The 14,850-nt window shown below is 43.7% G+C and overlaps 1 protein-coding gene across 1 annotated transcript in view; it reads right to left on the reverse strand.

Moving 5' to 3' along the window:
* The window catches only part of aven (apoptosis, caspase activation inhibitor), a 55,689-nt gene that overhangs the window by 4,413 nt on the left and 36,426 nt on the right, over window positions 1–14,850 (reverse strand). Inside the window, exon 3 of the mRNA XM_064990502.1 lies at window positions 434–504. Within this exon, the coding sequence (XP_064846574.1) occupies window positions 434–504 (71 nt within the window). The remainder of the gene's footprint in view (window positions 1–433; window positions 505–14,850) is intronic.

The following is a 14,850-nucleotide window of genomic DNA, read 5'->3' on the forward strand; positions in this document are numbered from 1 at the left end:
GAAGAGGTTGAAGGAGGAGGGAAGAGGTTGAAGGAGGAGGGAAGAGGTTGAAGGAGGAGGGAAGAGGTTGAAGGAGGAGGGAAGAGGTTGAAGGAGGATGGAAGAGGTTGAAGGAGGATGGAAGAGGTTGAAGGTGGAGGGGAAGAGGTAGAAGGGAGGAAAGTGGCGAGGGGTGGAGGCGAGGGGGGTGGTGGAGGGAGGGAGCGAGTGGGATGGAGGGAGGAAGGAAGGGGCGGAGTGTTGAGGAAGGGGGCGGAGGAAGAGAGAGCACTGATCAACTCCTGGGACAAAATAGACTTTTACCAAAACAACAACCTAGCCACTGTCTGAAGACAGATAAACACTATTGCTAACAAGATCTTATTGCAGGCAGGCAGGCAGGCAGCTATACTGGAAACACAACTTTAAGAGGAAAAGGCAATAGCATATTTACCTGATTGGCTGCCAATGAGTCAATATCCCACTCCTTCTCCTCAGAGAAGCGGAATTGAGTGAAGGAGTCCCCTGAGAACAAGAGAGAGAGAGAAGATTCTGAAACCAGGCTACTGCTGTCAGCTGCTCAGAATGATACTAGACAGATCTGTTAAATACATACTTCACTTATTTATGAAGTATTTCATATATTCATGTCATACAGTTTATTTAACTAAGTTGCATATTAACATATGATACAAGATAACAAAGACTGCATGATTTCATGTTTCCTTCTGTAAGCCTATCTGTAATTGTTGAAAATATTAGCATTCAAACCTCTTATTATGGTATCACTGAACAGTCAGTCACTAGGGGTCACCAAACAGTCAGTTACTAGGGGTCACCAAACAGTCAGTCACTAGGGGTCACCAGTCAGTCAGTCACTAGGGGTCACCAGTCAGTCAGTCCTAGGGGTTACCAGTCAGTCAGTCACTAGGGGTCACCAAACAGTCAGTCACTAGGGGTCACCAGTCAGTCAGTCAGTCACTAGGGGTCACCAGTCAGTCAGTCACTAGGGGACACCAGTCAGTCACTAGGGGTCACCAAACAGTCAGTCACTAGGGGTCACCAAACAGTCAGTCACTAGGGGTCACCAGTCAGTCAGTCACTAGGGGTCACCAGTCAGTCAGTAGGGGTCACCAGTCAGTCAGTCAGTCCTAGGGGTTACCAGTCAGTCAGTCACTAGGGGTCACCAGTCAGTCACTAGGGGTCACCAGTCAGTCAGTCAGTCCTAGGGGTTACCAGTCAGTCAGTCACTAGGGGACACCAGTCAGTCACTAGGGGTCACCAGTCAGTCAGTCACTAGGGGTCACCAGTCAGTCAGTCACTAGGGGTCACCAAACAGTCAGTCACCAGGGGTCACCAAACAGTCAGTCACTAGGGGTCACCAAACAGTCAGTCACTAGGGGACACCAGTCAGTCAGTCACTAGGGGTCACCAGTCAGTCAGTCACTAGGGGTTACCAGTCAGTCAGTCACTAGGGGTCACCAGTCAGTCAGTCCTAGGGGTTACCAGTCAGTCAGTCACTAGGGGTCACCAAACAGTCAGTCACTAGGGGTCACCAGTCAGTCAGTCAGTCACTAGGGGTCACCAGTCAGTCAGTCACTAGGGGACACCAGTCAGTCAGTCACTAGGGGACACCAGTCAGTCAGTCACTAGGGGACACCAGTCAGTCAGTCACTAGGGGACACCAGTCAGTCACTAGGGGACACCAGTCAGTCAGTCACTAGGGGTCACCAGTCAGTCACTAGAGGTCACCAGTCAGTCACTAGGGGTCACCAGACCAGGTTGGTTTTGCAGTAAGACAGTGTATCATAGAAAGTCTTAAGGAAGCAGACTATTGATTCCTTTGACTGGCAGTTCTATAATAAGCACTTCAGAACTCATGTAGTAACTCTTTCCACTGAGGGGCATCAGAGACAAAGAACATATACAGGTAACTGCCAAAATAAAGGAAACACCTAAATAAAGCATCTTAAAAGGGCGTTGGGTCACCACAAACCTGAACAACTTCAATGCACCTTGGTATAGATTCTACAAGTGTCAGGAACCCGTTACTAAGCACACAGCCATGCAAACTCCATAGACAAACATTGGCAGTACTATGGCCTCAATGAAAAGTGGTGACTTTCAACGTGGCACCGTCACAGGATGCCACCTTTCCAACAAGTCAGTTCGTCAAATGTCTGCCCTGCCAGAGCTGCCCCGGTCAACTGTAAGTGCTGTTACAGTGAAGTGGAAACGTCGAGGAGCAACAACGGCTCAGCCGCGAAGTGGAAGGCCACACAAGCTAACAGAACGGGACCACCGAGTGCTGAAGCGCGTAGCGTGAAAATAATTGTCTGTCTTCAGTTGCAACGCTCACTACCGAGTTCCAAACTGCCTCTGGAGGCAACGTCAGCACAAATACTGTTTGTTGGGAGCATCCTGAAATGGGTTTCAAAGGCCGAGCAGCCGCACACAAGCCTTCGATCACCATGTGCAATGCCAAGTGTTAGCTGGAGTGGTGTAAAGCTTGCCGCCATTGGACTCTGGATCATTGGAAACGTGTACTCTGGAGTGATGAGTCACGCTTCACCAACTGGCAGAAATGTTTTTTCGATATCGGTGTGGAAGAATTGACTGGCCTGCACAAAGCCCTGACTTCAACCCCATCGAACACCTTTGGGATGAATTGGAATGCTGACAGAGCCAGGCCAAATAGCCCAACATCAGTGTCCAACGTCACTAATGCTCGTGGCTGAATGGAAGCAAGTCCCCGCAGCAATGTTCCAACATCTAGTGGAAAGCTTTCCCAGAAGAGTGGAGGCTTTTATAGCAGCAAAGGGGGACCAACTCCATATTAATGCCTATGATTTTGGAATGAGATTTTCAACAAGCAGGTGTCCACATAGTTTTGGTTATGTAATGTATTTCAGTCACAGCTTCTCTCCCTAACCCTCTATTCAAACAGTCGTTCAGCCAGCGTTTCCTGCCAACTGTGTTGGTGAGGCAGAAGCTGCTGAATGTTCTCTGCACCACAGGAACCCGGGGTCAAGAGAGGAGGACAGCAGAGTTTGTCTCTATGTGAACAAGGCCCATTGACTGAGGTGATATATGCATTAATAAGGTAATGTCATTGACACATTAAGGAGATGATAAAGACGCTTCAGAACCTCACAGGTAGACCAGTGTGATCTGTGTGGCCATCTAGGTTGTTCTCAGGCTCACTCGGCGATACCGCAGCCGACGGTGACAGAACCATGGCAACAGCTGCCAAGGTGATGAGACGGAGTGCTGTCAGAGTTCCAGAGAGGGGGATGAGATGAGAGCGAGACATCCATGAAACGTCGCCTTGCTTCATCCAAACGAGTCCTCTTTCTCGTCTACCCTGAGTTTGTCTTGGAGTCTCAGATGTCTCAGCATTACACGGACAAAGCATCAATCAGTTCCTGTCAGTTGTGGGAAATCTGTTTCAGATGAGCAGGCATATCAAAGGCAATGTCATAAACTGTATCATACTGAAAACAGTAGGATTCAAGGGTATAGTTTCCACAGCAGCGTACATTATTATAACCAAGGTACAGTCGTGGCCAAAAGTTTTGAGAATGACAAATATTAATTTTCACAAAGTCCGTTGCCTCAGTTTGCATGATGGCAATTTGCATATACTCCAGAATGTTATGTAGAGTGATCAGATTAATTGCAAAGTCCCTCTTTGCCATGCAAATAAACCAAATCCCCCAAAAACATTTTCACTGCTTTTCAGCCCTGCCACAAAAAGACCAGCTGACATCATGTCAGTGATTCTCTTGTTGACACAGGTGCGAGTGTTGATGAGGACAAGGCTGGAGATCACTCTGTCATGCTGATTGAGTTTGAATAACAGACTGAAAACTTCAAAAGGAGGGTGGTGCTTAGAATTGTTCTTCCTCTGTCAACCATGGTTACCTGCAAGGAAACAAGTACCATCATCCTTGCTTTGCACAAAAAGGGCTTCACAGGCAAGGATATTGCTGCCAGTAAGATTGCACCTAAGTCAACCATTTGTCGGATCATCAAGAACTTCAAGGCGAGCGGTTCAAATTTGTGTTGAAGGCTTCACGGCGCCCATGAAAGTCCAGCAAGCGCCAGGACATTCTCCTAAAGTTTATTCAGCTGCGGGATCGGGCCACCACCAGTAGAGAGCTTGCTCAGGAATGGCAGCAGGCAGGTGTGAGTGCATCTGCACGCACAGTGAGGCAAAGACTTTTGAAGGATGGCCTGGTGTCAAGAAGGGCAGAGAAACCACATCTCCCCAGGAAAAACATCAGGGAGTGACTGATATTCTGCAAAAGGTACAGGGATTGGACTGCTGAGGACTGGGGTAAAGTCATTTTCTCTGATAAATCCCCTTTCCGATTGTTTGGGGCATCTGGAAAGAAGCTTGTCCGGAGAAGACAAGGTGAGCGCTGCCATCAGTCCTGTGTCATGCCAACAGTAAAGCATCTTGAGACCATTCATGTGTGGGGTTGCTTCTCAGCCAAGGGAGTGGGCTCACTACTCACAATTTTGCCTCAGAAAACAGCCATGAATTAAGAATGGTACCAACACATCATCTGAGAGCAACTTCTCCCAACCATCCAGGAACAGTTTGGTGACGAATAATGCCTTTTCCAGCATGATGGAGCACCTTGCCATAAGACAAAAGTGATAACTAAGTGGCTCGGGGAACAAAACATCGATATTTTGGGTCCATGGCCAGGAAACTCCCCAGACCTTAATCCCATTGAGAACTTGTGGTCAATCCTCAAGAAGCGGGTGGACAAACAAAACCCCACAAATTCTGATAAACTCCAAGCATTGATTATGCAAGAATGGGCTGCCATCAGCCAGGATGTGGCCCAGAAGTTAATTGACAGCATGCCAGGGCGAATTGCAGAGGTCTTGAAAAAGAAGGGTCAACACTGCAAATATTGACTCTTTGCATCAACTTCATGTAATTGTCAATAAAAGCCTTTGACACTTATGAAATGCTTGTAATTATACTTCAGTATTCCATAGTAACATCTGACAAAAATATCTAAAGACACTGAAGCAGCAAACTTTGTGAAAATTAATATTTGTGTCATTCTCAAAACTTTTGGCCAAGGCTGTACATGATGAACGGCCTTAAAGTTCATAGTGTGATATAGACTCAGTAACCAAAACATTAAGAACAGACTGACCAGGGGAATCCAGGTGAAAGCTATGATTCCGTATTGATGTCACATGTTAAATCCACTGCAATCAGTGTAGATGAAGGGGAGGAGACTAGGATGTTTAAGCCTTGAGACATGGATTGTGTTTATGTGCCATCCAGAGGGTGAATGGGCAAGACAAAGTATTTAAGTGCCTTTGAACAGGGTATTGCAGTAGGTGCCATGTTCACCAGTTTGTGTCAAGAACTGCAACGCTAATAGGTCTTTTACGCTTAACAGTTTCCGGTGTGTATCAAGAATGGTCCACCACCCAAAGGACATACAGACAACTTGACACAACTGTGGGAAGCAGAGCCTGATGTGACCCTCACAAACCCAGCATCCGTGTTAACCAGGCCACACCCTCTGTGTAAAGCAAAGCATGTCGTGTTGTGGAGAGGGACACATGACAGTTACAGTACAGCAGCTGGTTTCCCTGGTAAACAGCCAACCGTCAGAGACGCAGGCCCAGTGTCAATACTTTAATAACGCACCCTTCCTTCCTTGGAGTAAAATTAGCCTACGGATCATAGATTTTTAGAACGGGGAGTTATGTCAGTCGTGGCTTTAAGAACTGCTGCATTCCCTTTCTTTCACAATTAGATGTATTTTATTTAACTAGGTTAAGAACAAATTCTTATTTACAATGACGGCCTACCCCGGCTAAACCCGGACGACGCCGAGACAAATTGTGCGCTGACTCCCAATCACGGCCGGGTTGTGATACAGCCTGGAATCAAACCAGGGTCTGTATTGACGTCTCTAGCACTGAGATGCTGCGCCACTCGGGAGCACACAAGCAGTAATCAACACCACTAAAGTTCTCGTCTTCTCTTAATCCAACAAGTGGTTAGGCTGCCCATTGAGGAATACCACTATAACGCTTCTGTGTCACGCTTTTTTTTTTAAACAAAGCAATTAACACACTGACTCTTTAACGGGATTTAGCCATCGATAAATCACTGTGAAGCTAATTGCAATTCAACTCTGGAGTCAAGAAAGCAAATCGTAGGAGGACCGATATTTAGACCCCTTCATCATCACTGCCAGGAACAAGTGAGACGATGTCTGTGACAATCAGTTCGAATCCAGCCAAGCATCGAGTTCATAATCACATATGAGCCTATGTAACAAGATTAAGCACAAAACTGTTCATCATTTGGTCATTAAAAAGGTTTATGAATATATTGTAAAATAATGGCCCATACTAAACACAGAGAAATAGCGGGATTAGGCTACAGTGTCAATCGGATGCAGTGAGGAAAACGGTTTAAGAGTACAGAGTGTGATTTATTACAGAGGGTTATTCCAGAGCATTTCATGTCAGCACATCTGTTTTCAGAGCTCGCTTTCTGAGATGTTTGTTTCCCACCTGCAAGATTGAGATTTTCCTATCAAATAGATATAGCCTAGAGCCTAGAGCCTACATATAGACCATGGAAACTGATGAAGTGTTCAGTCTTCAATGGAGAGCCTTTATCAGTGTTTGATCAAATTAACCCCTTGGCTTGTCTAAACAGTACAGTGGACAAGTCAGATACCACATCATCATCATCTATTCTCCCACAGGTTAAACAAATAACTCCACCCTTTAATGACTGTTCCCTTAGCTGTTCTCGTCTCACACTGGGGTGACAATGTGGTATGGTGTTGGGACGCTGCCTGGCACAGAGATGGGTTCCCTTTTATTTTATTTTACCTTTATTTAACTAGGCAAGTCAGTTAAGAACAAATTCTTATTTTCAATGACGGCCTAGGAACAGTGGGTTAACTGCCTTGTTCAGGGGCAGAACGACAGATTTGTACCTTGTCAGATCGGGGGTTTGAACTTGCAACCTTCCAGTTACTAGTCCGACACTCCAACCACTAGGCTACCCTGGCGCCCCCCTTAGAAACACATGGGAGGGAGGAGAGACGGAGGATACCACACAGGCTCTTTAAAAACACATAGATCACAAGGGTTGCCCTGGAAACGCATAGATCACAAGGGCTGCCCTGGAAATGCATCGATCACAAGGGTTGCCCTGCTAGCTCAGTTAGCCTAGCCGGAACCCTGTGTGGCTAACGCTAGCTCTATTAACCTGGGCTAACACTGATCCGGTGGGGAGAATGGCTGAGAGGCTAATCAAGTGTGAAAGAGGATTGTGTTGCCGGCCTCAGCTGTGAACCACACCACAGGCCCTGCTGGTTGGGTTGTATAGCACTCTGCTAACCCAGGACCAGTTGGCTGGGTTGGCTAATACTCTCAACACAAGAATAGCTGGCTGGGATGGATAACACCCTGCTAGCACAGGGACAGCTGGCTGGGTTGCTAACACAGGAATAGCTGGCTTGGATGGCTAACACCCTGCTAGCACAGGGGCAGCTGGCTGGGTTGCTAACACAGGGACAGTTGGGGTTCCCATTAATAGCGTAACGACCCTGGGTTTATAATCGCGGATGTCGGCACGAGCATGCTTTTGTGGCACAGTCGATAGCGCGCTGGACTTCGGGCTAGAAGGTCGAGGGTTCGAGACCTGCTCCCTGCCTGTTTCATTACAATATTATATCAGACTCCACCGAGCTCTAGCTAGCTGTTAGCTAGCTACATGGATGGTGAGAAAAACAATGTTACATACACAATATGAGGGGTTAGCTTTTAGCTAGCTACGGAGTCCCTTGGCTAGCAGTGATCGCTATGATGATCGATGGACAATGGGTGAGAGAAAAAACATTAAGGCTCCACAGGTGATATGAGTGGGTTGATGTTTAAGTATGTGTTTTGTGTTTTGGAGCATGGTTCCTGCATCAACTGGATGACATTGTTAATGTTACAATGTGTAATAGGGAACAAAAACAACATTGACCACAAAACAAACCAAAAGGGTTCACGAAGGTGCTATAGCTTTTGAACTTTTATGCAGTAGGATCAACTGAAGTGTGCATTTTATTTGAGGTGTTCACAGTTCGCTTACAGAAAAAGATTGCAGTCAGAGTGCAGTATGCTGCAAATACTGCGTACAATTTTGTGTCCACATACTTTTGGTCATATGGTGTACTTTTGTTTCAACGTAGATTTGTTTAACCTCTACGGGACGGTTGCACTAACGTGCGCTAATGTGATTAGCATGACGTTGTAAGTAACAATAACATTTCCCAGGACATAGACATGGGCAGAACGCTTAAATTATTGTTAATCTAACTGCACTGTCCAATTTACAGTGAAGAAATACCATGCTATTGTTTGAGGAGAGTGTAGTTTGAGTATGTCATTTTAGGCGAAAATTGAAAAAAAGGGTCAGATCCTTAAAACTACAAATAATCACTTTGTGACCCACTGCAGTACAAGGTCAACTTCTTGTTCAAAGTTATTCTTGAAAAAGGAGAAACTAACAAATTAGCAACAACATCCTCTTCGATAACACCGGCTACAGCCGCTGCAAACTAGCTTACAACAAAAGATAGCTAGCTAAACCGTAGGATAACTACCGCTCACTATTGTGTAGTGACCTATTGGCTTTTGAGAAGGCAGAAGTTTCCATACGTTTTTGTAAAAACGGTCCCACCCATTACAAGTCCAGATGTGATTGGTTGATTCCACTGTCACTCCAAAATTGTTAACTAATACAGTTGAATGGCAGATGCCTTCTATCTAGGTTCTGACGGCCTAGCCAATGTAGCTAGAATTATCTCCCCAGATACCACAAAAGAAAAATCCTGATTGGAATTATTTTTCTCTTCAGTGTTAACCTTTTCAACATAAACTGAAGAGATTAAATCAGAACATCATTGAAAATAATATAATTAGAAGTATTATTATTATTGTTTCATGAATCCTTCGCCCTTCTCTGAAGGCGTAGAGGGCCTTGATTGTTCAACTCTGTGTTTGGGTTAGTAATAATTTGTAGAGTGGCTCTAGTTTCCCCCAGAATGCATTTGTTCTCCATTCTGAATGTCTAAAGAATCCATATCTTGTTCTGAAATACGAACACAGAAATACTGGACATTTTCAACTCTTATTATGGTGGCGATTTGACAAAATTAGTCATGGTCTTGAATTGGACTTGCATTTTTCTGGTCTCGGCCTTGACGCGGTCTTGGCACAGACTTGATTTGCTCCAGGATTTGTCTTGATTCGGTCTCACTTTAGGTGGTCTCAAACACAACACTGTGTGAAAGCTTCCATGGTACTGCATATCTACAGCCAAGTCCCGAAAATGTAATATCTTTTGACGTGACGAAAAGCCTACAAAAAAGCTACACAAACTATGGACCCATCGGCATCCAAAACTGAGAAATAGTTCATTACTTCACTTCAAATAAGGCCAGAACTCTCACCGGGTGAGTAACTATCACACATTGAAGAAGATATTTGTGATTGAAGCAGATTTCAAAAGGACTTGAGGCCAGCCAGTTATCTAGCCACCCCAGGAGTTAGGACTAATCATCACAGGAAATGAAAAGATCAAGTTCCTGTCTATCTATGATTAATTCATGGACAGACACATTGGGTTCTGTCCGTCGGGTTTAGTGAGCGGTGGAGACATTACACAACATCTCAGGCTGTGTTTACACAGGCAGTCCAATTATTGGCAAAAGATCTGATCTGATTGGTCAAAAGACCAATTCGTGGCAAAAGATCAGGATTAGGCTACCTGTGTAAACTCAGCCTTAGACACATTGGGCCAGGTTCACTCAGTACCAATGCAACATTTGCACTGGAAATATAGCATACTAGTGGTTGACATAGTTCACAGGTGTGGTCTCTGACATTTAAGAAAAGCCCACAAGAGTGAACCATTTCAATATTAAGTGGGACTGTATGTCACATTGACTGAATTAAATAGGATCCTGCTTACTGAAATGAATTAATCATACCGATATTCCTGCTTACTCAAATTAATTAATTAAACTGATATTCTGTTGACAGAGGCAGTGCATGTACCCGCTAGAGTCCAAAACACTGTCCACTCTCTGACTCCAGATCATTTTTCAATTACACCCCTGATAAATATTCCTCATAAATTGACCGTTTCTGATCCTTGAAGCAAAAACACTTCAGCACCGATCGCCAGGAAAGGAGACATTAAGGTTGGCTGGTGAAGCACAAGCCTTAGGGAGAGGCAGACAAAGACACACCTTAAAAACCAAATGGGTCTGATTGTTTACGTCATAATGAGTCATACACAAGACACCTAGTATTTACCATGATATAGAATCACACAGGATGCAGATGACACATTGTGCCCCCAACTCCACTGGGGTGGCCCCTGGTGTCAGGCCCCATGTGGTAATGTAGGTCAAGGTAACTGTTTGCGTGTAGCCATGGATGGCGAGAGAGAGGGGGTGATAATTGTGTTCGCTTGGGAGAGCCAAGTGAGAGAAAAATAGGTCGACAATCCTCTGGGTCACAGAGTAGGACGTACTGAAGCAAGCATGACCGACTGACTGGCTGACAGAATAACTCTCTGCGAATGTGGCTATTTCTTACATACAATATTTTTTAAGGCTAGTTTGGGCTATTTCATGACCCGTTTTGTTATGTGTAGGGAGAGCTGTGTTTACAAAACAAATGGCAATTGCCACAAAAGCCTATTCTAACGAGTGGCAATTCCCATGAAGGCAACTAACGAATGGCAATTCCAACCAATGGCAATCGCAATGAATGGAGACAACCAATGGCAATCGCAATGAATGGAGACAACGAATGGCAATCACAATGAATGGAGACAACGAATGGCAATCACAATGAATGGAGACAACGAATGGCAATCACAACGCAATCAAGACAAAGGAGATCAGCGTAGTAGAACTCTGAGGAGCAGAACGAGATAAGATACTGTTTGTCTGCTCCCTGTTTCTCCATCTGCAGTTTGAGGTCAAGTTTTATTTCCATAGTCAACACGGCTCTGGAGCAGAACGAGGTTCCATCTCGTTTCTCCCACTGCAGTTTCGTGACTTTACATTCAGTAATCTGATGACTGTTATTTATTTAATCCACTAAATATGTTTAATTGTTACCAGATTAAATTAATGACATAACAATTAACTCATTAGGATTTTGGGGCACCACGGAAGAGGTTCTTTAACTTCTTTGGGATAGGGGGCAGCATTTTCACTTTTGGATGAATAGCATGCCCAGAGTAAACTGACTTCTACTGAGTCCCAGATGCTAATATATGCATATTATTGTTAGTATTGGATAGAAAACACTCTGAAGTTCCTAAAACTGTTTGAATGATGTCTGTGAGTATAACAGAACTCATATGGCAGGCAAAAACCTGAGAACAAAATCCAAACAGAAAGTGGGAAATCTGAGGTTTGTAGTTTTTGGACTCAGCCCCTATCGAATTCACAGTGGGATATGGATTATTTTGGACATCCTAAGGCTTCCACTAGATGTCAACCGTATTTAGAACGTTGTTTCAGGCTGCTCATGTGAAGGGCGGCTGGATGAGAGGGGATTGAGTCAGAGGTCTGCCTACAGCCTCGTTCTCAGTCAAGCGCATTTGTCATGAGCGGTATCTCTCGTTCCAGTGCATTTCTACAGACAATGGAATTCTCCGGTTGAAACATTATTGAAAAACTATGATAAAAACAGCCTAAAGATTGATTCTATACTTAGTTTGACAAGTTTCTTCGACCTGTAATATAACTTTTTGAACGTTTCATCCGAATGGACCAGATAGCGCATTTGGATTTGTTTACCAAACGCCCTAACTAAAGAAGCTATTGGACATAAATGGACATTATCAAACAAAACAAGCATTTATTGGGGAACTGCGATTCCTGGGAGTGCATTCTGATGAAGATCATCAAAGGTAAGTGAATATTTATAATGCTGCTTATGAATAATGTTGACTACCCAACATGGCGGATATTTCTCTGGCTGGTTTGGGCTCTGAGCGCCGTTCTCAGATTTTTTCCCCGTAATTAAAAAAAAAGTCTGACACATCGGTTGCATTAAGGAGAAGTGTATCTATATTTCTAACTACTGAACGTAACACGCCAATGTAAAATAAGATTTTTGGATATAAATATGAACTTCACAGAACAAAACATATATGTATTATGTAACATGAAGTCCTATGAGTGTCATCTGATGAAGATCATCAAAGGTTAGTGATTAATTTTTATCTCTATTTGTACTTTTTGTGACCCCTCACTTTGGCTGGAAAAATGGCTGGGTTTTTCTGGGAGTTGGTGATGACCTAACATAATCGTTTGTGGAGCTTTCACTGTAAAGCATGTTTGAAATCAGACACTGTGGCTGGATTAACGAGAATTGTATCTTTAAAATGGTGCCTAATACTTGTATGTTTGAGAAATTTGATTTATGAGATTTCTGTTGATTTGTATTTGGCGCCCTGCAATTTCATTGGCTGTTGGCGATGGGTACGGGGATCCACCAGTCCTAGACAGGTTAAAGAGTCACCAATTAAACTCCATAAGATAAATCTATTACATTGATAAACAGTAATCGTATGAATCATTACCTCATCATGAACAGTCGTAACATCATGCATCTGCAAAAACCCCAGCCTTACTCATTATTCAGTACTAGACAAATTGGTTTAATTATTTATTTACTAGCTAACTAAACAACACAGAATAAACATACTCTTTACATGAGACAAAGGTCCCTAGTGGACTGACAAAATTATGGCTTGTTACAACACACAGAGAGAGCGAGAGAATGGCACACTTATCATCGAGACATTTCAGAATTATTCTCACAGTAACGTAAATCATATAGTTTGCACACGACCCGCCATCCGTTTAGAATAAGAAGTCATGAATGTATTTATGTGTGAGTTGTATCTCTTTTGGAACAGCTGTTCCAGTTGCATGGCTCTGATTGTCCAAAAGGGGTCTCCCCTTTCACGTCTTATCTTCCTGTGTTCTTCACTCTGGAAGACAACCAGCCATGTCGACAGTTCCCATTGGTGATGAGCGTAGTAGGATAGTCTGACTTAACTTCTTTGATATAGGGGGCGCTCTTAATTTTTGGATAAAAAAATGTTCCCGTTTTAAACAAGATATTTTGTCACGAAAAGATGCTCGACTATGCATATAATTCACAGCTTTGGAAAGAAAACACTCTTACGTTTCCAAAACTGCAAAGATATTATCTGTGAGTGCCACAGAACTGATGCTACAGGCAAAACCAAGATGAAATTTCAAACAGGAAATGGCCCAGATTTTACATTTACATTTACATTTAAGTTATTTGGCAGACGCACTTATCCAGAGCGACTTACAAATTGGTGAATTCACCTTATGACATCCAGTGGAACAGCCACTTTACAATAGTGCATCTAAATCATTTAAGGGGGGGGTGAGAAGGATTACTTTATCCTATCCTAGGTATTCCTTAAAGAGGTGGGGTTTCAGGTGTCTCCGGAAGGTGGTGATTGACTCCGCTGTCCTGGCGTCGTGAGGGAGTTTGTTCCACCATTGGGGGGCCAGAGCAGCGAACAGTTTTGACTGGGCTGAGCGGGAACTGTACTTCCTCAGTGGTAGGGAGGCGAGCAGGCCAGAGGTGGATGAACGCAGTGCCCTTGAGGGCGCTGTGTTCCAATGTCTCCTTATATGGCTGTGAATGTGCCAGGAATGAGCCTACACTTTCTGTCATTTCCCCAAGGTGTCTGCAGCATTGTGACGTACATGTAGGCATATCATTGGAAGATTGACCATAAGAGACTACATTTACCACGTGCCCGCTTGGTGTTCTCCGTCGAAATTATTGCGTAATCTCCAGCTGCGTGCATTTTACCATTTGCTTCAGAGGAGAAAGTCAACTGCCACGAATGATTTATCATCGAATAGATACAGTGCCTTGCGAAAGTATTCGGCCCCCCTTGAACTTTGCGACCTTTTGCCACATTTCAGGCTTCAAACATAAAGATATAAAACTGTATTTTTTTGTGAAGAATCAACAACAAGTGGGACACAATCATGAAGTGGAACGACATTTATTGGATATTTCAAACTTTTTTAACAAATCAAAAACTGAAAAATTGGGCGTGCAAAATTATTCAGCCCCCTTAAGTTAATACTTTGTAGCGCCACCTTTTGCTGCGATTACAGCTGTAAGTCGCTTGGGGTATGTCTCTATCAGTTTTGCACATCGAGAGATTGAAATTTTTTCCCATTACTCCTTGCAAAACAGCTCGAGCTCAGTGAGGTTGGATGGAGAGCATTTGTGAACAGCAGTTTTCAGTTCTTTCCACAGATTCTCGATTGGATTCAGGTCTGGACTTTGACTTGGCCATTCTAACACCTGGATATGTTTATTTTTGAACCATTCCATTGTAGATTTTGCTTTATGTTTTGGATCATTGTCTTGTTGGAAGACAAATCTCCGTCCCAGTCTCAGGTCTTTTGCAGACTCCACCATCTTCCCTGTCCCTACACAAATAATCTTTTTGGAAAAACTGAACATTTGCTATCTAACTGAGAGTCTCCTCATTGAAAACATCCGAAGTTCTTCAAAGGTAAATTATTTTATTTGAATGCTTTTCTTGTTTTTGTGAAAATGTTGCCTGCTGAATGCTAGGCTTAATGCTATGCTAGCTATCAATACTCTTACACAAATGCTTGTGTAGCTATGGTTGAAAAGCATATTTTGAAAATCTGAGATGACAGTGTTGTTAACAAAAGGCTAAGCTTGTGAGTGAATATATTTATTTAATTTCAA

Source organism: Oncorhynchus masou, chromosome 16, assembly GCF_036934945.1.
Source record: "Oncorhynchus masou masou isolate Uvic2021 chromosome 16, UVic_Omas_1.1, whole genome shotgun sequence".
NCBI lineage: Eukaryota > Metazoa > Chordata > Actinopteri > Salmoniformes > Salmonidae > Oncorhynchus > Oncorhynchus masou.